At 43.1% G+C, this 26811-nt stretch overlaps 5 protein-coding genes across 6 annotated transcripts; all 5 read right to left on the bottom strand.

The window, feature by feature from the left end:
* Positions 1–5: 5 nt before the first annotated feature.
* On the bottom strand, positions 6–2458 carry LOC134623695 (pre-mRNA-splicing factor SLU7-like; the record flags this gene model as incomplete). The annotated part of the gene is made up of 9 exons (XM_063468721.1): positions 2316–2458; positions 1930–2086; positions 1685–1838; positions 1512–1592; positions 1199–1363; positions 1032–1097; positions 799–930; positions 179–276; positions 6–57 (listed from the first exon to the last, which is right to left on the bottom strand). Coding segments are annotated over exons 2-9 (897 nt in total), but the record flags the coding sequence as incomplete, so codon positions are not given.
* Positions 2459–3127: 669 nt separating this feature from the next.
* Positions 3128–4773, bottom strand: LOC135932395 (nucleolin-like). Its single transcript, XM_065469869.1, has one exon. It carries the CDS (start codon positions 4771–4773, stop codon positions 3898–3900), a length of 876 nt encoding a protein of 291 aa, XP_065325941.1. The 3' UTR covers positions 3128–3897.
* A 191-nt stretch (positions 4774–4964) lies between these two features.
* LOC134623694 (histone-lysine N-methyltransferase NSD2-like) lies at positions 4965–16738 on the bottom strand. Its single transcript, XM_063468720.2, has 22 exons — positions 16264–16738; positions 14830–15698; positions 14344–14485; positions 14021–14193; positions 12139–13936; positions 11928–12043; positions 10928–11147; positions 10720–10823; positions 10556–10615; positions 10262–10456; positions 10074–10166; positions 9837–9960; positions 9555–9755; positions 7684–7863; positions 6840–6996; positions 6542–6747; positions 6345–6457; positions 5985–6254; positions 5772–5888; positions 5520–5661; positions 5285–5391; positions 4965–5177 (listed from the first exon to the last, which is right to left on the bottom strand). Exons 2-22 carry the CDS (start codon positions 15679–15681, stop codon positions 4965–4967), a joined length of 5583 nt encoding a protein of 1860 aa, XP_063324790.2. The 5' UTR covers positions 15682–15698; positions 16264–16738.
* Positions 16739–17720: 982 nt separating this feature from the next.
* On the bottom strand, positions 17721–19636 carry LOC134623691 (UPF0461 protein C5orf24 homolog). 2 transcript variants are annotated; one of them, XM_063468718.1, is made up of 2 exons: positions 19422–19636; positions 17721–19265 (listed from the first exon to the last, which is right to left on the bottom strand). In XM_063468718.1, exon 2 carries the CDS (start codon positions 19151–19153, stop codon positions 18434–18436), a length of 720 nt encoding a protein of 239 aa, XP_063324788.1. In that variant the 5' UTR covers positions 19154–19265; positions 19422–19636; the 3' UTR covers positions 17721–18433. The 2 variants fall into 2 exon arrangements, with proteins under 2 accessions (XP_063324788.1, XP_063324787.1); XM_063468717.1 differs by having other exon boundaries at positions 17721–19156.
* A 350-nt stretch (positions 19637–19986) lies between these two features.
* On the bottom strand, positions 19987–24094 carry LOC134623692 (ATP synthase subunit O, mitochondrial-like). The gene is made up of 7 exons (XM_063468719.1): positions 24017–24094; positions 23699–23749; positions 23494–23604; positions 23085–23214; positions 21290–21402; positions 21029–21115; positions 19987–20242 (listed from the first exon to the last, which is right to left on the bottom strand). Exons 1-7 carry the CDS (start codon positions 24041–24043, stop codon positions 20132–20134), a joined length of 630 nt encoding a protein of 209 aa, XP_063324789.1. The 5' UTR covers positions 24044–24094; the 3' UTR covers positions 19987–20131.
* Between the last annotated feature and the right edge of the window lie 2717 nt (positions 24095–26811).

Below are 26811 nucleotides of genomic sequence, written 5' to 3'. Positions count from 1 at the left end.
GCCATGGAAATTGTGTCTCCACTGTAGCGAACAAAGTTGTCTCCAGCGTACCCCACTCTGTTACACAAAACAGTTCAAAAGTGATTTCAGTGTCCACTCAGTTACTCCGAGACTATTTCTACTATTCCTCTGTTGATTTGTATTAAAAAGCAAACAAACAAACAAACCCATAACTTACTCATCAGGGTTCTTGCCAGTGTTCGAGTACGGGTTCTCTCTCATTGCTCGCGTCTTTGGATCGTAGTACGCTGAATTTGGATCCAGATTTCTCAAGTACTGTGAAAAACAGACACAAGGAGTTCAGATTAAAGAGAAATTAGTAAACTGCAGTACCCCATCTTTCATACACAGAACTGCTGAAAAGTCATTTGATTTTATTATATTTCGCTTGAAAACAAACATGAAGGAAGCGTGAAAACACAAATGAAACACAACATATGATGCAAAAACAGAGTCTGTGTAACTGCAACAGCCCTCTGAATCAATATTTGGTATAACTGCCTTTATTCATTAACATAGCCTGAACTCTCTTAGGCAGCCTTCTTGTATTTTCTGTAAGTTGTCTTCAGTAATAGTTCTCCAGCCTGCTTGAAGGATATTCAAAGCTTTTTCCATGTTCACAATTTAAACAAGATCCTGATACAACTGTCTCCTTGTAAGAAAAATATAAAAGGAACATGGTGTGGCTCACAGCTTTTACACAATAATGTGGGCGGTAACACTGTATTCATTTTTTTCCTGTGTACACAGTTTATCAGTTAATCACAAATGACTAATGTTTTACTACGTGACTCTTACTTTAGCTGTGTCTTCTCTGATACGCAGATTCCTGACAGTGATTCGCCTCTTGGAGTCAAAGTTCTGACCGGGCATGTCGATGTCATCTGCATATTTGTCTTCATCCTCATCTTCACTGTCATGTTCCCGCTCCTACAAAGGAAGAATGTAAGGATATTAAACTGCAGTCTGATATTTGCCTCCAAAACTGGGAAAAATGTATTATTACCGTGTTAATATGAGTGAGCACTTACAGTCTGGTCCAGTTTTCCCGAGGCTAACTCATCCTGAAGTTTCTGTGCTTTCAGTGTCCTCTTGGCCTGAGAAACAAATAAGAATTCAGTCATGTGGTGGTGGACCACAACAACATCGGCTAACCAATGTTTTGACCTCTGGAGTTCAGTCATGCTGGTCTGCTTACCAGATCTACTTTGGCGTATTCTTCAACAATGCGCTGATGTTCCTCGGGGTCGTAGCCATTCCAGCGATCACGCTTTCCATCATAGTCCATGGTGAGCTGGATCTGAGCGTGTTCATCTGGAGCAATCCCTGTTCCTGTGAATTTGGCACCAACTTTTCTGGGTCGCTGGTGGGACAAAATGAAAGGTAAGATGCTAACTTAGTACAAATAACAATAACAATAATAATAATACTCCTTTGATATCCAGGATAAGCAAACCCTGAATATTAATTTGTTCCAGCAGATAACTGTAAAAATGTTTCATCGGTTTTACCTCCAAGCAGTCTTTCTTCTTGTGTGTCATGGCACCACAGTTTTCACAAGCCCCTTTACGGAACTTAGTTGCAACTGCATTCTGTGTGGAGACACAAAGTGAAGCTTTTAGATTTTGTGGCAATATATCTACTTCTGTGTCCACATGAGAGAAAAAACTCGCCTCATTCTCACCTCCTGCACTCCTCTCTTGTACCACTCTCCAATTGCGGAGTACTGCTTCTCATTCTCACTCTGTGGTCTTTGATGCTTTAGTGTGGGCCTTTTTGATGGGTCGATGTACCACGGCACTGATGAAATGTACTGTGGGATGTGGGGATTTATGTCCCTGTAGGACAGATGCGTTCAAGTTACATATCACACCATTCCTTCCATCAGTTGCCTGAAAGCACACACTTTCTGCACAGGCACAAACTTACTTTCCCTCCTCGTCCACCTCAGCTGGAGCGTTTCCCAGCTTTCTCTGCTCCTCCAGCTCCTTCTTCTTCCTCCAGTCCTCTCTGGTCATCTTCTTGGGCTCATCCAGGCCCACGATCCCCTCCGAGTTAACGTTGGTCTGCTCGGTCATGACTGAACCTGCCGCCAGAAACACGCCGTCGGGGACACCGTCACGGGTTTAGTATAAACACCCGTCCTACTCACCTACACTCAGCAATTATGTGTTTCCCTTCTTAAAACAAAGGCTAAAACTAGTTTTTATTGCAGTATTGGCTAACCTAGCTGTTTACCTGCCGAATGACGTACATGTAGAAGAGGCATTTTACTTAATTTCTGTGAAAATTCATAAACCAATTCACTCACTCACCTTGATAAGGCTCCACAAATAAACTTGATGTTTATATTCCTTCCGTAAAATCAGCAACTATCCCTGTATTTGACCCCTTTTTTTAAAACTCGTCGGTTCTGTTTTGACTAAAATGCGATCGTCGCCATTTTACATCAGCTATAGTTACGTCACGTCCTTTCTGTGGAGTCGCTGCCGGAAACAGCGACTTCTAGAGGACAGTCAGAGTACAGCACCTCAACCGCAAGAAAACAGGTGGTCTTTACTTTCTTTTACATGGGAAATTTCATATCATAGTCGAAGCAAGTTAGTTTCTAACCCTTTATTTTAATGTGTTTTGATCTGATATCTCAAGTCTAAAAAAGCATAGCTTAAACTGTATTGTTAAAATTCACTCAGAAGTGTTTCTCTGAAGAACTGTGTCAGTTTTATGCAACATTTAGTCACTAATGTGGCTTTAATTTATGATTTCTCTTAGTGAAATGAACTTGTGTGTCTGTACATAATTACTGGTCACGTTTTAGGTACTCATTATTACAAATCTCAATCAGCTAGCCACATGGCAGCACCTGAGTGTATTTAAGCATGTAGAAATATTAAATCTGGCTGGCAATAAAAAATAGTAATCGTGTCCATTCTTGTATGACACCATGTACCCATCTTCTGATGGCTGCTTAATGGTGTCACGTCACAAAGCTCAAATCCTCACAAACTGATTTCTTGAGCATGATGACTTAAGACAGCTCTTAAAGCATAAAGGTGGTCCAACCCAGTAAGAGCAATGTGTATGTGTATAAAAGATGCTTCAGAAAAGGTTCTTCTTGTTACATGTGGACAGATCCTTGGATACTGAGATCCAGTAAGTACAAGGATTTTATTCTAATTTAGTCAGTGCAACAGCAGCAGCGGTTATAAAACCAACACTGGCGATATCTGTGATTCATGTTTAGGTTGTGAGAAGATGACGCTTTTGTCTTTTATTTCTCTGTTCCAAAGATCCTGAGCTGTGAGCTACTTGTTGTCAAATAAAAGAAACTGGGGTAGTTTTTGTTGTGAGAAGATCATTTATAGCAAGAAGACTCCAGTGGGTTCATTTCTGCATTCGTCACAAGCACCAGGCGGGTACTCCCTCTGCCTAACTGTAACACGGACATGTGAGAACAATGTTTTGAAGACTCCTCTGATTGGAAAGACAAAGTTAAGACAGTAACAACAACATAAGATGCCCTTAAGATGACAGTTTGGTCAGGTGAAGCTTCCCACCTTTTTTCTTATATTCCAAACAGGTTTTTTTTTTTCTTAAAAAAAAAAAAGGCCAAAAAATGTAAACATTGTTAAGAGAAACAACAAGAGAACAAAACAGCACCAGACACATACATATCAACAGAAGTAGAAAGGGGCTGAGTGAAGCAGCCGTCGAAGCCTTAGCACCAGTACTCATCCCTGCTGTCAGTCCAGCGGTGTGCAGATGAGAAGGCAATGTTGTACCAAACTGAAGGCAGTGTTGCATTCAAGTAGGTACCAAAATATGAAACTCTTTCAGGCCTTTCAATGTCTACTGAGAGTTTTGCTGCTGAGATATAAGGAAGGACAGGATGAACAGTCACTTGTCATCATCCTCCACTCTCCCCCAGTCCTCCGAGTCCTCGCCCTCCACCTCTCCGTCGTCTTCCTCCACATAATCACCCCAAGTGTCATCTTCGTCCCCGCCCTCGTCCTCCTCCTCATCATCCTCTGGCAGATTTCCTCCATACAGTGGCTCATCCTCCTCGTCCTCTACTATCTCCATCTCCTCCATATCGTTCTCTTCCTCATCGCCCTCTTCTTCTTCTTCGTCTTCTTCATCGTCATCGTCGTCTTCCACACCGTCCACGTCCAACCCGCACACCTCCCCGTCCTCCACCTCCCCGTCCTCTCTCTCTGTCTCGGAGGAGGCAGGAGTGGGGAAAGCTTTCTCGTCAGTTCTGCCCGTGAGGTAGGACCTGCCGGAGGGGACGAAGCTTGAGGTAGCAGTCTTGGTGTTGATGTAGAGACGAGGAGGAGGCGCTTGCCTCGATGAAGTCGCTTGGTTGGCTGAGGCAGAGACGGGAGCGGAAGGAGCCACTCGTCTGGTGACTGGGACGAAAGAAGGGGTGACGGGCGCAGCAACAGCCCCGGGCCTCATGGAGGTCGTGTTGGGCATGTATTCGCGTATCTCCCCTGGCTCTAGCGGGTCGGGCCCACAGGGGTCGTGCTCGCTGCAGGACAACTTGCCGTCTAGCTTGGAGATGAAGAGCATGCCTTCTCTGTGCTCCTTACAGTACGAGTTGGGGCACATCTCGCAGAATGAAGCCGCCTCTTTGCCACATACGTCACACTGGTGCCATGGACACTCCCATCGGCCTGCAGGCAAATCAAATGTGGAATGAATACAATAAACATGCGCAAATAGTAAGATTTTTGACTCACAAATAGCTAACAAAAATATAATAATTAACATGTCTCTTCAAGTTCACGTTCATGAAAACTACATTTTATTTTTGCCTTTTTTTGGAGAACCTTCACCTCAGAAACCACCCAGTCACCTCTGTTTGCTCCATGCATGCTTGAGGATATTCAAACCCCCTGAGAGCTTGATGTAAAAAACGATTGGCTACACACGGCTATCATATTGTGTGCTCTCCTTAAAGTCTACTTGCCTGCAGGCCTCTTGGCCAGGTTGAGGCAGTCAGCATGATAGACCTTTGGGCAGCCCGGCTTCTTACAGGAAACTATCTGACCCCCGTCACCACAGCTGAAGCACTCATCTTCCCTCTCCTTGGTCACCTCTTGCTTGGTCTTCTTCTTCATAGTGCCCTTCCGTTTTCCTTCCTTAGGTTTCATTTTCTCAGCTGCTGGCTGGTTCTATACGAGGACGAGGAACAGGAAGGTCACAAGGCAACTCTTCTTGTAAGTGCGGTCAGAGGATCATTTAACTGAAGGTAAAGTTGTGAATAAATATAAAGTTTTACCTTTGGCCGGACACCCAGGAAACCGCTACAGTTGGGTGCTCCACATTTACAGGCGGTCTTCCCATTGCCACGACACTCCAGGTTGTAGTTGAAAGTCAGCTCCTCGCCTGAAGTAGTTGTTGCATTAGATTGGATGTGTAATTAAAATAATCTGGATGATCTTGTTCAATACAACCCTCCCCCCTAAAAATTAAAAATAAATAAATAAAAATAACCCCAAAACAAACTATCAAACCTTTTGGGATGTCTTGTAAAGCAAACAGCCCCACTCTGGTGTCCCCATTCACAGTCCACTTCTGAGTCTCACAGTTTGGCTGGCAGCTGTGGTTCATGAAGCGAGCCTGGTTGCCTTTGGGCCCCGCGTCAATGATGCGATCCTGGAGTGAAAAAAAGCGCAAATGAGTGTGGACACGTCATCCGATCTGCACTGTTAATCAAGCGTGCCGCGTTCAGGCTGCATCTGTTGGTATTTGACTCAGATACTTACTTTGTCCAGTGTAAGCATGTAGAAGTTGCAGATGTCATTCTCCTGAGCGTGCCTGATCCTGGCGCGGCATTCTTCTTCATCTATCACCTCGCCCACGTATTCACTGATAAAAGCTCCCTGGGAGAGACAAAAAGAGACGGAGAAACCGAGGAATGAGTAAAATGTGGTTACAGCTAAAGCGATCAATGCTGGCTTGATTCACTTCCGACCCACCTTCCTGATGTCCGACAAGCCGCGCAAACCCCAGCCGCAGGACAGAGTCCTGTAAATCTCCACAGGTGTGTACTGGCGCTTTGTGAAAGATTGATTTTGGCATCGGTCCCCTGCCGCGCACACCTGAGGGTGACACTCGTACATCAGCATACGGTTAATGCACTCAGAGTCGATGCCGCACGGGTTCTCGTCAACCGCCTTGCAGTTACATCGTGGAACCTCCGAGAGGTCAGCGGTGATAATCTGCACCTTCCCAATTGGCCGGTTTACCTAAGAAACAGAGACGGGTGAGATTTTAACAGCACGTCTCAGTTAACTGCTCTGCCGTGGGCTAGATGAGCACAGATGTACACACGGTACCCTAATGTGTCTGTATGGAGGCGGCTTCTTGTCATTCTTTCTGTCCTCCTGAAGCTGCTTCAGCTCCTTTTCTGCCTGAAGCTCTTTGAACCGCTCGGCCGCTTCATTCAGTGCTACAAAGAGACACACGATCTTTGCTATTAAACATGCACCTTACACCAAGAATCAAGATGCACTCAGCAACCTTAAGCACGCACCCTTTTTGTACACTGCATCTGCACCCTTGCCCATTTTTTCTATATTGTGAGTATCGCCCTCCATGTAGGGAAACACTCTGGCCTGGTATGTCCACACGAAATCTTTGGAGCCAAAGAACTGCACCGGGAACTCCCCAACCTCATGTTTCATCCTTAAGATGTTATTTGGGACCTCTTTGGTCAGGCAGACTTCAGCAGGCCACCACCTGAAGAGACACAGCGGGTTTCAGAAATACAAATATGGCTCCTGTAGTTGTTAGCCAGAGCCTCTGTGTGATTGCCAGTGTTGTTAATCTACCTGTAACGCCCCCACTTGACCCACAGGATGTCCTTAATACGGGGCTTCTTTCCAGCTTTGCAGTCGTTGCAGAACCAGCTACCCTGTGGCATCTCCATATTCAAGCATTCCCGATGGAAAGCAGCAGGACAGGCTTCACAGCACAGCAGACTGCCCCCTAGAAACACAACCCATGAGTGATTAGTGAGCTTTTTTATAACACGTCATAATATGGCCTGCAACAGTCTGTATTATGTTTTGAACAGTGATTATAAGGTCACACAGGCCTGCAAATTTTCTTCTAAGTTGGTAAGGGAGAACAGTCCATATCACGTGTAAGCATTTGTGAGGTAAAACAAGCAAATAAACACCAAGCTGAATATTTATCATCAGCAGTAAGCTAATTCAGTAACTGACTTATTATAGTGCCACTACAAGTGACACTAATCAGTACAAATGTAGATACTCGGGACTAAATGAGGTGAGTCGGTGTATTTAAATGAGATCAGTGGCACTAATTTAAATCAGTGTCAGAAATAAGAGCATTAAACATTAACATGTTACTTCAGCAGTCAAACTGTGTGTTTTTATAGCTGCTGGGTTTCAGAGGCAGATTTGTGAGTAGAGACAAGAAACAGAAATAAATTTATAGATCCATTTGCCAAGTGGGAGCATTTAAGTGGAAAATGGGACAGAGCATAAAAATAATTTGGAGCGCATTATGTTGAATTGAATAATAAAGCCCGGCGCTGAACAGCTGCCTTCCTTTGTGTGTGTGTTTTTTGTTTAACATTTGAACAGTGGAGACGGTCTGTTAAAAGCTCATATTTTAATCCTGAACTCATTATTACAAGACTGTGCTCACCTTCAGAGCAGACAAAGCACCAGCTAACGTTGATGTGCTCGTGGTTCTTGCAGCCTTTGCGAGGAGTGAAGTGGTTCGGACAGAGGAAACTGTTGTTCGCCAGCACCAAGCTGCCCGCTGCCATGCAGTTGTCATTGGCGTGATAGGCGACGGGACAGCGAACGCATCGAGCCAACCGACCTGAGAGGAAGTGAGAGGAAGCACGGCTTAATTCAGGCACATCTGGATTTTTTTTATTTTATTTTAACAAAAAAACACATGCCATTTATGGCGCAATTTTAAAACACTTTCACTCCAAATGTTGTCCCTGGATTTGGAACATAAGACTCAGTCTTACAGGATTATTAAGAGAGATCGTAGTACAAAGCACATGGAAGGAGTCACGTCAGTCCACTGAATTAAAACTCTGGATTACATGCCAAAATCCTGCACAGTCAGTATTTTATGAAACCACTTTAAACTGCTAAAAATCAAGGATTATGATGTACACTTGGTACTGTAGGTGAGGCTGTAAGTGTCAAAAAATCTCAGGCCTAATTTCACATGACACACGAGCAATGAATCACATACTCAAGTGTCAGCCTGTGCTTATGCAAAGACACTGAGTCATTCATAAGAAAAAGCTTAATCACAGAAACAAATCCTGATATCTCCAGGTATGAAATGCAAAGCCCTTAAATAATCCAGAGTTCAAAAGAGGCCATCAATATTCAAACTAACAAGTGACATGCAAACAAAGACTGTGTCCAGAATCACGTAACCTGTTGCTCTTATTTAAGAAACAAGAATCCTTCCTGTGGTTGGCGAGCCTCAAGATTAGAGCGGCAAGGTGAAACTGTAGGGCCTCTAAAACCCTGCAGTCACAGCAGGGTTTGAGTTTGGAAAGGATTCAGTTTGTAAGAGATTTAACACTGCGTGCTTAGATCATGTTTAAAAGGGCAGAATCTTTATTTATTTATTTTTTTAGATGTTTTCTAGTCTAATCTGCCCTTTCTTTGTTTGAGTGTGTCACGTGGTTTGTATGCTGAGATAAACCCTCTGCATTTCCATTCATGCAGCCACCTTTTTATAGACGTTGACAATGATGCGCCTGCCTCGTCGAGTGTGCTCTTGGCTCGGCTAGATGTTCTGAAAAGATGGTTTTTAACCAAGGAAAGAATTCTGCAATCATCCACTTCAGTCGTTCTCTTTAGTCCTCATGGTCCTTTTTTCTTGGTTGGGCAGTGCTCATAAGTGCATTCCTTCTTTTTAAGAATAAACCAAGGTGTTGTTGATGCGCTCACTGCTAAAGTTTCTGCTATTTCTGCTATGAATCGAAGACTTCCTTTACTTGCATCAACACCTCTTTGGACTGGATGCAAATTTTTAATAATAAACCACGGTGAAAATGAAGAAATAACTATCAGCCAGCTGGAGATCTACTTTTAAGCACATTTCCGTGGGCTGTTTAAAAGCCACTTTAAGCTGCTCCCCTATTCACAAGGGGCTGGCCACAGTCGGTAGCTCCATGTTTGATTTGGCAAATTTGAACATCGGATGCTCTTCCTGATGCAACCACAAAATGGATCTTTGTCTCCTCCCGGGAAACAAATGACTGCAGTTACTAACCAGACTGATTCTAGTTGTTAAACCTACCTAATTAAATGTAAAACACTACACTTTAAATAAATCTTGACTGCTCTATTTTTAATTCACTGTCCTGTTAAAAAACCTCACATGTCACCTAGTTGAAGTCTCGCAAACAACGACCCTGGTTTCTGCAAAATCTTAAAACATACTAACATAGAAGCATCTTCTGGTGTATGGTAGGCCTAACTTGGATGAGGAGAAAGTAGATGGCTGGTTGGATCAAAGCCAGCAGTGGCGCTCACCTTTAGAGCTGCAGATGTTGAGGGGATTGGTAATGTGGCAGGACAGGCACACATGCAGGGGGCAGCGAAAGCCTTTGTTGTGAGGCTGGGTGGCCGAGTAGGCCATTATACAGTCCGTGTGGTAGAATTTCCCACACAGCGGGATTATGCAGCGTTTCACCCCATCTCCGGACTTCTTACACACGAAGCACGCGTGAACGCCTGAGAGGATCATTAACAACCAGAAGAATTAAACTCAGGTATGCCGTAGCGTGCATTTTTTGTGCTTTCAGGCGTACCCACCAGTGTTGCATTCGCGACAGAAGAATTTTCCCTTCGGAGGCGCCGACAGGCCAATGCACTGTAGGTGAAAAGCTCCGTAACAGTGGCCTTCACACACCAGCAGGTCTCCCGTCCTCTCACACACCTGCTCAAACACACGGAGGAAGAGACCCGACTAATGATTTACTGCTCCCAAATACAGGGAATGTGCCACAAACCAAGCAGAAAATCTAGACTTTCTGATAGACTCCCTCTCACCTGACAGACACTTTCCTTCACGGATGCAGCTCCTATTTTGCCTTTTACATCAACCTGTGAGGACAGACTGTCATTCCAGCCGGCCGGCAGCACCTACGGAGGTAGTTGTTAGTCAAGTGCTGCTCGTAAATGAAATACCACAGGTGGGCGACCAATAACTCAGCAGCTTATCAGCACGACATACACACCTCGGCTTTGGGAGTTAGTGTTCCAGTGTTTTGTTTCTCCTCGGTGCTGCAGGCCTCCACCTCAGCCTCCTGCTTAGGGGTCTTGGATCCTTTGGGGCTTGGAGATCTGCTCTCTGTGGGCTTGGAGGCAGCAGAAGCAGCAGCAGGAGAAGAGGATGTGCTGAACATGGGCTTCTCATTCTTCACAAATCCCAACTATCCAATATGATGAGATTTTTTTTATGATTAATTCTAGTATAATATTGTTTGGTGTTATACGAGAATCAGAGAAACCACATCACGAGGTTTTAGTACCTGTCTTTTCTTCACCAACACCTTCACCTCCGACGTAATTGCACTGTGACGTTTTTGCTCCTGTAGAACAAAGTAATACTTTCAGTGCTACTACAGAGCGCTCACAGAAAAAGCTTTTGTCCCTATCACAAACGCTCCTAGCTACCTAATGTCATCTCAGTTACCTTCTTCTTTGCAGGAGCAGCAGGCACCTCTTCTATGTTACAGTCCAGCACCTTGTGCGACAGCTTTCTCGGCCTCTTTCTTTCTTGGATTAATAATTCCGTCTCTGGAGTAAAACGATTCAGTATTGCATATTTTAAAATAGCATCTCAGAGACAGGAAAAATAGTTGATGTTGTAAATACACCGGTTACACTGTTAGCTTATTTACCTGGTTCAGGAGGTAGATCAGTTTCCTCTGGGGTGTCTGGGTCAAAGGGGGGCTGTGTCGTGACTGAAGCTACCGAAGGTGCTGCAGGAGAAAGCTCGTCCTGAGACGGACTCTTTTCCAACTCTGCCGGAGCCTCGGCGGGCTCGTCTGATGGAGAGGCTGGGGTAACAGTCTCTGACGTGATGCTGAGGTCGTGGAGTGCTGCAATCCCTGAAGTCTGCTGAATGTGCACATGACAACAAAGCACTGCTGAAATCCATCACATACGAGGTTTTAAACTAAACACGCGGCAATCGTTTCCGTGCACTGTGGTGGCAACATGTTCCAGCAACATGTAGCAGTCATAGCTGTTATTTATCAAATTTGTTTCTACAATTATATCTTATTATCACTCAACCCAAAAAACCTTAAATGTCAAAACAATAGGCCGATGTATCAAGGCATAATCAGAATGATGTTATTGCCTGATTTGAAAGCAATTCACTTTATTTACTTTATTTAATTCTGGCAAAGTACAAAGAGATATGCTTTATGCTGTAAGCTAGAGGTTCTAAAACTTTCTAAACTTAGGGACCCCTTCTAGGGAACAAAACTTTCCAAGGACCTCATAATCATCACACCAATCCAGCTGGTTCGGGCTTAGCGTCAGATGAGTATGTGAACGGGCTTAAATATTAACAGCTGGGAGTGATTTCATGACAGATTGTTTTCTATTGTCCCAGTGATAATGCGGGAGGGAGTTATGGACACAATATGCTTGTTTTATTGGTGTAAATTGTTCCCATCTGTAAAGATTCACTTTTAAATGATACCGCACAAAATTCATGCTTTAAAGCAAAGCACGTTGCAGGCCCCTGTGGATATACTGCGTGGAGCCTTAGGGTGTCAACAAACTCGACGCTAAAGACTGTACAGTTAGCACTTGAGTTGTATTTATAGCTTGAAAGAGGCTGCTTACTTCCATTTTTATTAAAAGGAAAATGAATCATACATTTCTTACCATTTGGGAAGATTCTGACAAGTGCTTCTTTGATCTCTTTTTTGGGGCAAATATTTGTTCATACTCCTCGGCCGACTCCAACAGACGTTTGGTGGGTTTCCGGAGGCGTTTGTTCTCTAAATAAAAATAGGAAAATAATAAATGATGCATCATTTACTTACTGATTTTACCAGCTCTGGAGATGAAGCTCAAAAGGAGCGCTTTGTCTTACCGGCTGAGCTGCTTCCGTCGGACAAATGCGAGTCGCTCTCCGTGCACTTCTCAGCCCCCGGTTCAAGATCTGGTGATGCCATCATCTCATCAGACGCCTCACTCAGGAGTTCACCCTTCCTCTCGGCAGCCTCCTCAACCACCTGCCAGCGCTTCTTTGGAGCCAACATGGCTTCTGAGTTGTTATCGAGGTAGCTGGTGGAAGGATCGGCAGCGACAACAGGAACCGATCCAGAATCGGCCAAATCGGCATGGCCGCTAACAAACTCCCTGCCGTAAGCCATGTCGGCCAGGTCGGAGGAAAGGCCAGATATGCTAAGTTTAAGTTTGGCGGGTAATCTTTGTTTCCTACGTTGCTTTTCTGAGCTTCCAGGCGGAGTACGAATGGGAGAGTCTTCACAGTGGTTGGTGTCAGTTCCGGTGATGCCTTTAGTCCTAATCTTTGTCCTTTCCTCTGTCCTGTGGGGTATTGCGGATTTGCGTGACTGGCCATTTTCAAGTTTGACCCCATGAGTTAATCCCTCACAAGAACCATTGGGAGTGTCAACATCTGTGGAAGTAGGGATCACTAGGGGTTCCTCTTTGATTAGGGCAGGTGATGGTGGGATTGTCAGCGGTTTGCCTTCTTTTTCCCTGGTATCATGCAGGTCTTTCAGAAGCATCAAGAAAGTACTGAATTTATAATTGGAATCAGGCCGAAATGCAGCAGTTTCAGAGTCACTGCTCTCCTCCTTTGCAAGAGATTTAAACTTTATTTCCTGGATATCTGGAAAGGTATCCATCGGTGACAGGGACAAGGACTGAGAAGTGGTTGTGATATCCCTGACAGTGCTTTCTGTCTTGATCTTAAGAGGTTGCAAAGTGGACTCAGTCGTGGCCACACACTTGGACTTAATCCATGAGCCATTACGAATTAGCTTCTTATCAAGCTTCCTTGCACGCCTTTTTGGAGAGCTGTGGTTTACAGACAGTGATACACTGCAGGAGGATTCCCGAGTAGGAGACATTTCAGTGTTGATGGAAGCATTAGTAGGTGTATTAGCAGGAGAATCATCAGCAGAGGCTTCTGCTGAGAAGTGGCTCGTGGCCACTGCATCTTTGAAATCGGTCTCTTCCTCCGCCTGCAGAGCCCTCGTCATCAGGCCACTGCTGGCAGGAAGATCCACCGAGGTCTTTTCACTTTCAACACAGCTGTCCAACCTCTGGCCAGAATTTGTGTTTTTTGATGTCCTTTTGTTTTTTAAGCTGCTAAATGAGTCTGCACCCCGGCTCACTTTTTCTGTACTCTTTTTAGCCTTTGTTGAACTTTTTTCTCTTTGGACCAGTCCCTCTATACTGTGTACTGGAGACAGCGCTGTGCGTTTTGGTCGATGCAGCATCGGAACTGAATCCAGGTCAGCATAAGGTGAGTCCTTCGGCTCTTCTTTCAGTGCACGCGGTGCTGTGTGAAGCTGGCCTGTGGAGGATTCCTTTGATCCACTAACTATATGACCAAATATGTCTGACAGACACTTCTTTTTCTTCTTCTGAGCTTTATTGTTATTGCCTTGATTTGTAGAGTTTTTCATGAGATGGTGCTCATTTCCATTGGAGGCTGTAGAAGATGCTGGAGGTCCACTGGCGTCCACAGAGACAGACGGGCTCTTGTGTGCCTTCTCATTAGGGAGCGGGCTGGGTATACGTTCATCTCCTTTGACCGACACTGAAAGCACAGTTTCACTTTTCCTTTGCCGACCCGGGAGCAGATACTCAGCTTCTGCTACACTGACTTTCCACGCAGTCAGCAAACTTTTGGGTATCTGCAGAGAAGTAATATAGTTATTGAAATATTGTTCACAGTGAGCAAACAAAAGATTTTCAAAGATTCACTTCACAAATTATACCGTATACTTGTAGTCTTTCTCCTTCTGCTTCCCTCGCCGCCTGAGAACAGGAAGGTCTTCAAACTGATGGCCTCCTTCAAAAGGTAGAATAACGTTCCCTGGGACCCAGGAAGACTCTACAATCTCGCCAATCGTCTCCAAGAAATACATCCGGCAAGGACGGGGACTGGGAACTGGATCAAAATGGGGTTTTTTTTAAAAAAAAGAAAGAGCAGTGTGAACTTTGACACACACTACAATGCCGTCAACAAACTATCAACAAAACAGTCAAGTTGTGTGAAACGGATTTGTGTAAAATAATCAGTATTCACATCAAATCTCACCTTTCATCTTAGTGTGAATCCCCTGATCCAGGTCGCTTGTGATCTGACAGGGCCACCAGGGCCGTCTGTTGAATTTTGCCCACACCAAATCCCCTTCCAAGTATTTCACTGCAGGAAGAGGCCTTTTCTTTGGGCTGTTGGACTAATCATTACAAGAAAAACACAATCATAAGTGATACAGAAAAAAAATAATGCCGCATGTATCAAATCAAAATTCTTGTCATGTATAATGACAAGAATAGATGATATCCGCTTTAGAATTCTAATGGTGATGACAAAACATCACATTGATTGCTTTGCTGGCCTCAGATTTGAACTGTTTTCTACTCTTTTGGGTCAAATTTTAAAGCTTGGAAGATGGCGTACATGCATATTGGTGGCTCAGGGTAGTTAAGCTATGCTTGATTATAACATAGCCACATGAACTTGTGTGGATTTGGTTGTACAGAAGTTGCAAAGTTTGTATCTCAAGAGTTTTATACTCACATTAGAGTTGGTGCCACCTGGTGAGATAAGTCCTGGGTCAACAGGGGAGAGAAGTTCACCATCACTGTCAGATTCCTCACCCAAACTCCACCCATCTCTCATGGAGATGTCTGGCAGCGCGCTGGGGCTTAGTGTAGGGTTGAGCTCAGATATAGTTTTGGACATTAGATTAAAGACTGTAGGTTTGTATGTTCTTTTATCCACCCCTGAGTCGCATGTGGTCTTACACTCTGTAACAGTTCGATCCTGACTCGGCTGTGGGGAGTGGCCAAAAGGCGCGAGTTCCTCGCCGCTGTCCCCCTCCTCATCGTCCCCCTTTACATCGCTGCTGTCGAATAGTGTGGACTCAAAATGCAGGCATCCGTTTGGAATGGGGGAACAGCGCTCGAAGCTGTCAGGACTGTGTAGGAAGAAACCATTTCTGCTCATGTCCGGCAGAGTCCCAACAGGCTCCATGTCATCGTTGCCTGGAGAAGGAGGCAACTGGACAGTTGGCGCCTCAAACTCATCATCATCATCGTCGTCGCTAATTGGGCTTGCACAGAGCAAGTTGTTTCGAGGATGAAGGTCCCTTTCTGGGTCAGGTTTGTTGATCGCAGTGTTCAGGTCGTAGGGCCTCCTCAAAGAACTGTAGCTTTTAGATCGGTTAGTCTGATTGTACCCTAGTAAAGCGGGTTGTTTGAGGCTGGAGGATGGCAGCTGCACAGTTGATGACTGGTCTGATCCTCGCTTCACAATGCCACATTGGTTTCCATAGGAAGTGCTCACAGGGCCATTGTGGGGCCTCAGCTCTGGCGGGCCTGAGCCAAACACTGAGCCTACCCTAAGACCCGGTCTGTATGACTGCTTCATGTTGTCATGCCTACATCCTGTCAAATGAAACAGAGGCAGGGTTAGACAAGGTAAACGTGCTATAGAAGTTTCTCTCTAAATACACTCCTGTGTGCTTATAGAGATGTGTAAACAAAGTGGCTTGTACGAGTGATAAATATCAGAAGCATATCCATGAAGGTCCAGCCATGGCCAGTGCGCGCGTACACACATACACAGGCACCCACACACACACACGCCGATAAGCCGACACTGCGTGGCCTCCATTCTAGAGGCCAGTCGTACGGCACAAGACAAAACACAGAAAACAACCGTGCTCACACACTTCATTCACAAACTATTAGAAAATAACAGCGCTTTGTCTGCTAAATGTGGGTCACCCCGGCGATCGCTGACTTGTACAGTCAATGGAGGAGCGCTGAAGCTGTAGTAGAGGAGGTGACACTGAGCCATCACAGAAACAGTCAGTGGCTCACACAAACAAGCTACAGCCGCACACCGACATAGGAAGCTACTATTAACTCACGAAAAAAAAAGAAGGTCTGATCGGCACTACAAGTTCACCGCACTATCAACACGTGGAAAAAAAGGCGAAAAACTCACCGTTTGGAGGTCGGTCATCGCGAAGCCAGCAGCTGCTCTTTGATAATGTGGCACCAGGCGAGTGTTTCTCTCGGTTTGTGAAAGCAGATCTCCACAATCCCAGCTGCAGCAGCACTAGTAGTAGGCCAAGGCACGGCTCTCATTCTCGCTTCATCAGCGTCGGCCCTCTTAAAAAAATGTCACCTTAAATAAAAAATAACAGCCGACTGCTCCATTACGCCGCAACGTCTTCAGTGAGCCACAACCGGTCCTGTAACAGCCACAGCAGTTTATTTACTACATGGTTATTATTATTATTTTTTGCCTGCTTGTCGATGTGCCCCTGGTTATGTTAAAACAAGCCCAGGCTGTGTGTTGGTGAGCAGTAACCAATCCGCAATGCTACCCAACCCCCCGTCTGTAGAGGGCCGTGACACTCACCCTCCGCGTGCACGCGTGCACACACTGGCGAGCACGGACGCACGACAAACACGCACGCTCACACGCGTGCACACCCAGGTGAAGTTTGCAGTAGTTATTGGTATGTAGTAATCGTAAATGAAGGCAACGGATTTCTAAGTAGTTTGTCCCGTTTCTGCTCTAACCCCCCTCCACCTTCAGTCCTATTGTTTAACTTTCCTAGTTGATGCAGGCCTGTGTGCGGGTGTGTGTGCCTGTGTGTGAGTAGGAGGAGAAAGATCGACCATATAGGAAAGAAGAAAAAAAAAGACTGCACACCGATAATAACCACACGGCCTTTCCGGTCAAATCACACTCTCCGCGCGCCATGTTGACTCTCCACGGAGCGCTCTGACATGAGGAAACAGGCCGCCAGGCGCTCAGGAAAGCACGATCGAGAGTTGAGGCATTGAGCATATGAACGGGTTTCTTTCTTTCTTTCTTTTTTGATTTCCTGCGATTAAAAAAAACTGTCGGCGGCCGTTTTCAGCCCGCCGGCACGTAACTTTGATGGTTTGTTGCGTGTCTTGTTGCTCTAACTGAAGCAGATCCACAAACGCGCAAACTCAAACAGAGAAGCACAAAAGGCTCGCTGCAGTGGGCCAGTCCTCAGATCAAAGAGCGTGCAGTTACATGCCGATTTGCCAGCAGAGGCCGGCTTTTAAAATGTTTAATATCATACACTGTGGTTTGTTTATGTCTCCAAAGGCGGTGCACTTCTATATTTTGGTGAATTATCATGTACAGAACACAAAGATTGAAGACGCACCTCACATCATGGCGGCTTCACCCAAAAAAAACATGACCTATAGTTTTTTTTAACCTCTTCTTCTGTCACGTACCTGGTAAGAACACGCCCAAAAAGTAAGATCATAAACGTCGGTACGCCTTAATTTAGTCTAACAAGGTGTAAATAAAAGTATTATGATAAAGTGACTGCCATGTCACAGGACTCAAGCCCCCTTGTGTCCAGAGCAAGAATTACAAGTGACAGGAAACTGTGAAAAAGACAATTTCTTTCTTTTATTTTGGTTTCACATACAGGAAATCATTATTATTACATATGCCACAAAGCATTAGTCGTTTCCCCCTCTACTGATCAGTCTAACATACATGCACAAGTGGAAGTGCTTATCAAGTGACTGTGGATATGGAAACAGGCTGTTACAATACATGATGCAAACTATATTTACAAAGTGCAGAAACAAAGGGGGTATTATGCTTTAAGCTTTACCAGTTTGAGTCAATAAAAATGTACCGCAGGGCTCCTGCTCTCCATAAGATGCTGAATTGTATCACAAAATAAACCACATATTAGACAAGCGGACAAAACACAAAGGACGACTACACGGTTACATATTTATGCTTGGGAAAGATTTGGTTTCATTAATTTTTTTTTGTTCTAAAATGTTTATGCATGTAGAAAATGTCACACAAACAAACATATTCATGTCTTAGAACAGAGTAAGAGAACATGTCACAATTCAGAGGAACCAAATACATCAGGGTTACTGAGGTCTGAACCACTAACTATACTGACTGGTGTTATTTCATGTGCATGCACCTCTGCCACACTGGAGCAACATATTTGTGATTCAGCTGTTTATTAGGAGAGGATGATGAGAATGCCAAACACTGTACAATGAAAACTTAGAACCACTGTAGATGAAAAAACAAACAACTTTTTCTCCCAGCATACATGAAATGCCACAATTCCTTCTAGTCCTCTTGTTCATGCAACCAAATGTTTTTCAAACACCGGGGAAGCAGCTGCAGAATTTATCTCTGTGGTTTCATCCACTTTATTGCTACCGGGCTCACAGAGGTCTCTTTTCTCCATCATGGTGTATGGAAAAGATGAAACATCACAGCTAGTGAAGTCCAGCTTCTTGGGAGCACTGCAGTTGCTAAAGTCCAGCTTCCTGGTGCCGTCGCATCCGAATTCTAGCTTCTTGAGGCGAGTAAGGCTCTTGATGCTGCCGGGCGGTCTCCCAGGGCTCACCTTATATCCTGCAGCTTTGGTGGTTCCAAGGGGCCTACCTGGGCTTGTCTTGAAACCGGCTGCTCTAGTTGTCCCAAGTGGACGCCCAGTACTTGTACGGTACCCAGCTGACTTTGTGGTCCCCGATGGCCTCCCTCTCCGCCCTGACTTTGCTGTGCCCTTCTTTTTCTTAGAGCCCTCAGGCCCTAGAGCTTCACTGGCTCTGATTCTCACCGCCTGTGGCTGGAAGTCATTCTGGGTGTCTTGTAACTGGCACGCCATGGCTTTGTGCATGCCCTGTGGCAAAGGGGCAAGGCCGGCGAGGGACAGCTGCAAACCAGGGTTTGTCGGAGAGGGGTAGAATTTGTTGGACTGTGTACTACATAAATCAAAGTGGCTGCCTGGATGACAGTCCTCTGTTAGTGCACTCATGCAATAGTCACTGCTGCTGGTGGTCACTTGGTGCATCATTTTCTGTTGGGGTACATAGAAATAAATGAGCTAGAAAAGCCACGTGTTTTCCTGACAAACAATCCAGTTTTTAGTAGCTGACTCCTAGTGGCCCAAACAGGCCTTTTTAGCACTGCAACACAAAACAAACAAAGATAAGTGATGTCCGAAATAAACATGTTCAGAGTTATAGTTTGCAAAAATGCACGGCATGCATAACAATAAATTTAAATGATTACTGCCGTAGATCGCCGAACTACTCAAAGAGCGAAAGATGAACAGTTCGTACCTCATTTGTTGGTGGACGTTGGGATGGAAAGGGTTAATTTCGACTCGTCTACACTTCCTCTCCCTGACGGCCACAACATCTTTGTGAAGGCGCTGCACAAACTACGCCCTGGCGTCTGCGAGTGTTGTCTCGAAGCGGGTCTGCTGCATATTTCAACGCTCAGTTAATCCTCTACGCAGAGGTTTGGATGAGAGTGGCAGCCATTTTCACCCAGAAAAAAAAATGAAAAAAAAAAAAAAAATTAAACCAGCAGACAACTGCGCATGCGCAATAAAAGCGTTCAGGAAACGTAGGCACTGATCCGTGTGACGCAATGGGTTTCTGTAGAATCGGAAAAGTATCAACAATGTATCTAGTAGTGAAGCATGGAACTGTGGTAGCCATGGAACCAAAATTGTATCAACAGCACAGCAGTAACTATGTAACTGCTACACTGTATTGAACCAACTGTACATTTATTAAAATGTAGTAATGAGAATGTATCAACTAATCTGGCCATGAGATCACTGGTCAGTATAATGGAAGCTGTGTATATGTGCTTTACAAAGACAACAAACATCAGCGATCAATTTTTTTTAGTTTTTATTAACATTTTAAGCACAAACACTGGATTTATAGGGCAACAACAGTGCTGGAACAGGTCACAATCTACAATTTTCAAAGTTTCCCCTTCGCCAATGGTCATCTTTGCAAAATTAAGTCCACAGGACTTAAGTTTCCCTGATGAGCTTGGTCAGCTTCTGGATCTTTGTTTTGGTGGACATGTCCACATACTTGTCTCCAATGCTGACGATCATGCCCCCCAGGATGGAAGGATCCGACTGTGAAGAGACAGGTCGATTGTTAGCCAACACATATGAACACGAGACTTCCCCTTAAATTAACATAAAACAATCATTTCTTGTTTCACAAGTTTCCTTTTTTTTTTTTTTTTTTTTTAAATAGTGGATTGAGCCGCATTTAAAATCTCTTTGATATACAGTTAAAGGCTTTTGCAGAGGACACAATGGACATCGGTTTTTAATCTATAAACATTTTAACTTGTCAACAGCCAGAAAAAAATATAATGTTCTATAATTTAGGCTCTGAAAGATATGAACATAATTATTAGCAATTACCTTGAGAACAGATTAAAAAAAAAAAACTATTGATAAAGCTTTAATTTTATGTAAATGATTGCTCAGAGCCTTGCGGGGGGGAAAAAAAGAAAAAAAAAAGATGTAAGATGTTTTTCCATTTCCTGGAATTCACTATTTAAATGTTCATCTTACAGCCAATCATAATACAAACTCCTCTAGTTGATTATGTACATTTTTAAATTCGTATTTTTTAATGCAAGTTTCCAGAAAATATTTGCTTCACTATGTAAATTATACAAATTGTTAGATTTGCACTCATTTTCATGAGTGTCAAACAGACAGTGTAGTAAACACCAAAATGTGCGCTTAAACGTTATCTCACCAGTCTGAGATAAGACATGTTATGCAAGCAAAATAACTCCACATCTTAGAATTGACTAGCGCACAAAAAGAGTTTTCCCCTGAAGATAAAATGCATCAGGAAGATGGTTACGTGCAGATTTTTGGGACTGTGCATTCGAGTTGTACCTTTGTTTCCAGCTTGATAGTCTCACCCTTCTGAAGAAAGCCTTTAAGAGCTACTTTCAGCTCGGAGAGATTAGCTTCATCCAAAGACTGCAATGGATAAACATTCATTATGAAGGTACAATATGTCTAAATCAATAATACTGCAATTGATAAAATGAATGATATATATAGCAGCAAATATTGTGTAAGTGATGTGACCTGTTTTCAGTATCTGAAAAAAATAATGTAGGAACATATCTTGCATATACACCCATTTTATACCTGCGCAGTAGTGACGGAGCAGATCACCTCTCCACGGTGTGCACTCATCATCTTGCTGAAAGCGTTAATAACATCCCCAGTTAAAGTAAGACGACCATTGTCAGCCAAAACATCTAAAGAGGGAGAAAAAAAAGACAATACATGTTTGAGCAAGATTCTCCACTTTTCTATCTGCTTAGAGCAAAGTGTAGCTTTTGTATTACATCAGTTTAAAGTAAACAGTGTGTGATTTTGCCCAGTTCTTCCTAGTAACACTTTATTTACCCTTAATCAAATCAAAGTTTACATCTATAGCACATTAACACAACTCAGGCTAAGTCCACACTAGCCCGGATAGATTTGAAAACGGCATTTTCGTCTAAAAACGCTCCGCATCCACACTAGCGTTTTCAGTCGTTTTCACAGAGTTGTGTGTCCACGTTGAAACGGTCGAAAATGCTTACATTCCAGTCCTGCGCATGCGCAAAAGCGAGTGAGAATTAAAGAATTTGAAGAAAAGCTATCTGGAGCACGCACAAACTGATATTAATCTTTTTTAGGGCTGTCAAAATTGAGAGCAATCAAAACAACTGCTGTATAATGCCCTCCGCTATCTTTGTTTAATTGGTCACATGACTGCATCACATGACTAAAATGCGTCATCGTTTTAGAAAGTCTGCGTTTTCGAATGTCCACACTGCGATGGGACAGCTCCGTTTTGAAATGTATGCGTTTTCAAAACGCTGCGTTTTTCCTTGGGGAACGCGCTGTCCCAGTGTGGACGGGAGGCCAAAACGGAGAGAAAACGAAGCGTTTTCAAACGAAAACGCATTAGTGTGGACGTAGCCTCAGTTGAAAAGGTGCCGTACAGGCTATGCAGTATAGACATAAGAGTCACAAAATCAACAACAAACATACACCAAAATACAACCATAAACCTCGATTAAAGGAGGAAAAAAATAATCAAACTGTCATATAAGTAAATAGGAATACAGAATAAAATCTGCACAATAAAAAACCTGGGAAAACCTGCTCAACTTAGACTGTAAACCAGTGAGAATAACCAGTTTCTTTTTCATCAGCGTTTTAAAATGACGGAGCGTCTGGGCAGGTCTTATGTGAAAAGGTAGATTGTTTCACAGATTAAGAGCCGCAGCTGAAAAGGTTCTGCTGCCTCTTCTCTTTTAAGCCTGGATCTAGGAATGTTCAAGAGCAGCTGGTCCGTAGACCCCATAAAACACAGCTTGTGAATGTGGTCCAAACCTTATGGCTGGTGTGTCAAAGTATTTTCATATACATGTTATTTTCTTATAATGAACATACTTCCAGCTGCTCTGTTATTTCTCCAAGGGAGTTGCAACAGCAGAGCTGCAAGATTTCATTTGCCAAAGATTTTATGCAGGATTGCCTCCCTTATGCAACTGAATTAATGTATGAATGAGGATTGTAGTAAGGAAGCCTTGTTAGAGTGTTCAAATAGGGTCGAAAAGAGCTATGCAAAGAAAAGACCATTTAGGCTTCAGACCGATACTAAGCTTAACAAGATGGCTTTCTTTATGTTTTGATCAGAAAGAGGTTCCTAAACAATATTCAAACCAAATATGCCCAATTGGGCATTAAGAATAATGAAGCATGTGACATCTCAAGGACCTGCATGTATAAGTGCTGCAACCATCACACAACTACTTGCAACAGCATGTTCCTTACTTTGCGACCTTGGTAACATCATATCTGGAACGTGCTGGTGGACCACACCACATACACACGATTAATGACACAGGGGTCACAGCAGTAACACGGGTCTGTGATCACTCACTGATGAGGTTGACGGTGATGGGTGAAACCTTGGCCTTTGTAAGGGCATCGTTGAAAGTCTTCTGCTTGAGGCTGCGCTTCACATGAGGATTCATTACAACACTGTTGATTTTAGGGTCCTTGATCAGGGCCTGAAAAATAATGTGGCAGACAACAGCAAAAAAAAAAAAGGAAGTAAGTACTAGACGAAAGGTAGATGGGACTGAAACTGCTTGGATTATCAATATTTAACAATCAGGTCACTAATCTCATTATTAATTAAAAAACAATATATTTAAACATCCTGTGATGCCATTTAAATAAATCACAGTAATATGCACACAACCGTGTGATCGAATACTAAGTAAAGCATCATTTTCATCATTCAGTGGCAGCAACATGAAAAATTGTTTCCTTTTTTGTTGACTTACAGACACTTTTCCCAGCTCCTGCTCCACTTGGTCCAGTTTGTTCTGCTTACTGGCAGCTGAGAACAGAGCAGTGGCATAACGGCCCTCCACTCCATACACCTGGATGGGAGGCTACAAGGACATTTACAGGGATAAGCTACTTTAACACCCATATTAACCCTGTCACAAATTAGTGAAGAAGGTTATTGTACTGCACGTCACTCACCTTAACCAGTTTGGCTGCAGGTCTGATCACAGACGTGCTGAACTGGCGTGCCTGCAAAATAACATTTGTATCAAAACCTGAGCTGATGAATTATTGGCCCGCTTTGCACCGTTTACGTTTAACTCAGTTAGCTGGTTGGCTAACACGTTAGCAGTCATTCAAGTGCAATGCCTCGTGTGAATTCTTTTTGAAAGTTCAGCGCTCATTTCTGCTCACCAGAATTAATAAAACTCACTAAACAAGTTTTGGAAGATATGAAAACAAAAATGAGCCCTATTATAAAGGTTAAAATTTAAAAGAGATCACTGAATGTCATACCTGCTGTCCTAGCATGAATGCTGCCATTTTCTCCTACAGCTGTCCAGAGTAGAACGACCGACTGCGCATGTGTGCTTTAGAGGAAGGCGTCTTGCTGTGGGTAATGTAGTTCTTCCGGTGCAGTTCATCGTGAATACGAGTCCCCAAAACAAGAAGCTGTTATGGAATTAAATAAGTTTGTTTTGTTTTGTTTTGTTTGTTTATATTATGTATAGTAATTAATGTTTTACGCTATAGCAAATCTATATACCATCGAGGAGTATTAGGTGAAATATAGCATAATTCTCTTAAGATTTAAAGTAGGCAATAGCAGACAACAAAATACTTTTTTCTGTATTCGATATGCCTGGTCACATTAACAGGCTAAAACCAGAGACTGTACATAAAAGATGGACAAAGCCACCATAAAACCATAACATTTTGTCTGCCTCTAAAAACAGCTGCATTAGAATGTTGAAAACAACATGATGTTTATTTTATAAATAAGTATATGGGCATTGACTGACATTTGGAAACAACCTCAAGTGGTCATTTAATAAACTGCAGTTGTTTCACTGCTTCACTTTTTTGCCCCAGATTTAGCTGCGTGACTAAAGGAAGCGGAAATTACTTAGAACGTCTAATAACTAATTGGAATACAAAAACAGTGAGAAAAGGGAGCTGCTAGTTTTACATTTTAAAGCATACTTCATGAGTTTAGTTATTTCTCATTAGTTAGTGAATGCATTATATGAGTCCTATGAAGCCATTTTAATTTTAACATTTAAACAAGGTGACTCTATATGCTAAAATGCTGCATGGATAATTTCTTGTGTGTCACCCCACCTTCTTGCTTTCCTTTTAATAAAGACTAAAAAAGCAGTTTATTCATTTTTGTTTTTCTGGTTAAAATGTAAAATATTTAGTACTGGGGAAAAAGTATGGAGTCACCCCTCATTTATTTATGTTTTTCTTCAAAGAAGCCAGACCTGTAAACTTCTTATTAAGTTTTAAAACATTGTTGAACAGTAGTTCTCCAGGCTAACTGGAGTTTTTCTTTGTACATTGGCTGCTTTTTCATTCATTTTCAGTCCATGACTTGAATCTGGACATTTTCTGAGGAAGCAAGATGTTTGTTAAGGTAGTTAAGAAACAAAAATATGAATCATTCAAGCATAAAAAAAATGCACCTAACTCAACCAGCGTTGTGTCTACAAATAGCAGAGAACTTACCAGAGAACTAATTTTAAATTGTGTGTTTAGCCAAAGTTAACACAGTTTGATAGAGTTATTCCCAAAAAAGCATATCTTGGGATGGTGTCCTTAAAAATCTAAGGAAACCAGACAAGTGGAAGACAAAAGAAGTGGGAAGCTTAACAAACTATCTACCTGATCTGACACCGGACTTGAGAGATGCATCTAGTCCTATATACATACTGTTCACTGAAGCCTCATCAGAAATGATTTCATTAGAAGGATGGCTGTCAAGTAGCCATTCTTTAGTAAGGGATACAGGGAAAACGGGATGAGCTATGTCACATTATACAAGAACTGGACTGAAACTTGGTGGCAACAGGTCTGAATGAGTGATGAATCCAAATATGAAACTTTTGGTTCAAATCAGTATGTACAGAGGAGGTCAGAGAGAGAGGTTCAACAGTGAGTGTCTACAGCCATCTCTAAAACTATGGAGGCTCTTCTATGGTTTAGAGGTGTATTTCGGCCAGTGTTCGTTATCTTTGACAAAACTGATGGAGTTATGAATGCAGAAAAGTACCTTCAGATTTTGATTCACCATGCAATAACATCTGGAAAGCATCTGACTGGCAACAACTTAATTTTTCAACATGACAATGATCCCAAACACTTTTTGCACATTTCAATAAATCACTGCATGTTTTTTGACATTGTGGTTTGCGCAGTTATTTGACGGGAGCAGGGGCAGACCTACTGTGGTGGCATGGGGTGGAATTTGCCACCCTTAAATAATCTCTTGCAATAACAATGTTGTTTATTAAAATAAAATAGCATTACCACTTTGAGCCTAGCTACAATTAACATTGAATATACATTATAAAACTGAATATATTGCATAGTATTATCCCCTCCCCACCAATTAAGAATGAAGGTGAGTTTTATTAACCCTCTCAGGTCGATGGATGTGCAGGCGTGTCCAAATCACATGACTGATTAAAGATGACAGAGCAACAAGACGCAGCCACGCTGAGTCTCCATTTCAACTTGTGTTGAAATTGAATGGACTTCAAACTATATGTGTTGATAGGCCACGGAAAACCAGAGTCATTACATGTGATGCTTTTTACTGAATACTATTGTCACATTTAGTGCAGGAAGAAATGGTAAAAACTGTGATTTCTAAGAACACCACTTGCAAGCATTATCTGTTTGCAAGCAAAACACAAAAAACAAGAAAAAAATGCAACCCCTTTCCTGTTGTGCACCAATGCACCATGTTGACCAATCAGCATTTGGGTGATTAGGAACAGGGAAAGGTTTTGGGACTAACAGTGGCAAGAGAGAGTGAGTGGGAGACAGTAATATCCATAGCGAGCTTTGAGATGTGAGAGATTTGTGACATTTGGCATGTTTGGCGTGTAGTTTTGCTTTGTGTGTCAAAACAATGAGGGCACTAGTGAATGCGACAGATGCTGTCAAAAGGCCACCAAAGGCTGACTGCAATGTAAAGAGTGTCTCCAGGTGGATGTGCTCCTCTGTCTTGTGCTGGAAACAAAGCATTTTTTTAGAGTAGCACAAATAATTTGTCACATCTTATTGTGATACTCTATTGTTCTTTA

This window comes from Pelmatolapia mariae, unplaced genomic scaffold (genome assembly GCF_036321145.2).
Source record: "Pelmatolapia mariae isolate MD_Pm_ZW unplaced genomic scaffold, Pm_UMD_F_2 NODE_ptg000835l+_length_28846_cov_1, whole genome shotgun sequence".
In the NCBI taxonomy this organism is placed as follows: Eukaryota; Metazoa; Chordata; class Actinopteri; order Cichliformes; family Cichlidae; genus Pelmatolapia; species Pelmatolapia mariae.
The sequence above is the reverse complement of the archived record's forward strand: the minus strand, read 5'-3'. Positions and strand labels throughout refer to the sequence as shown.

Excerpts from the sequence above, each read along its gene's own strand:
- LOC134623692 (XM_063468719.1), bottom strand. The coding sequence starts at position 24,043 with ATGGCAGCATTCATGCTAGGACAGCAG. Across the intron at positions 23,605-23,698 it reads CTGCAGCCAAACTGGTTAAG|CCTCCCATCCAGGTGTATGG; the intron begins GTGAGTGACGTG and ends ATGTCCTTGTAG. Across the intron at positions 21,116-21,289 it reads GCTCCGTCACTACTGCGCAG|TCTTTGGATGAAGCTAATCT; the intron begins GTATAAAATGGG and ends TATCCATTGCAG.
- LOC134623694 (XM_063468720.2), bottom strand. The coding sequence starts at position 15,681 with ATGAAGCAGTCATACAGACCGGGTCTTAGGGTAGGCTCAGTGTTTGGC. Across the intron at positions 12,044-12,138 it reads CGACGGAAGCAGCTCAGCCG|AGAACAAACGCCTCCGGAAA; the intron begins GTAAGACAAAGC and ends ATTTTTATTTAG. Across the intron at positions 10,457-10,555 it reads TGTTGGTGAAGAAAAGACAG|TTGGGATTTGTGAAGAATGA; the intron begins GTACTAAAACCT and ends CATATTGGATAG.
- LOC134623691 (XM_063468718.1), bottom strand. The coding sequence starts at position 19,153 with ATGATGCACCAAGTGACCACCAGCAGCAGTGACTATTGCATGAGTGCA.
- LOC135932395 (XM_065469869.1), bottom strand. The coding sequence starts at position 4,773 with ATGTTAATTATTATATTTTTGTTAGCTATTTGTGAGTCAAAAATCTTA.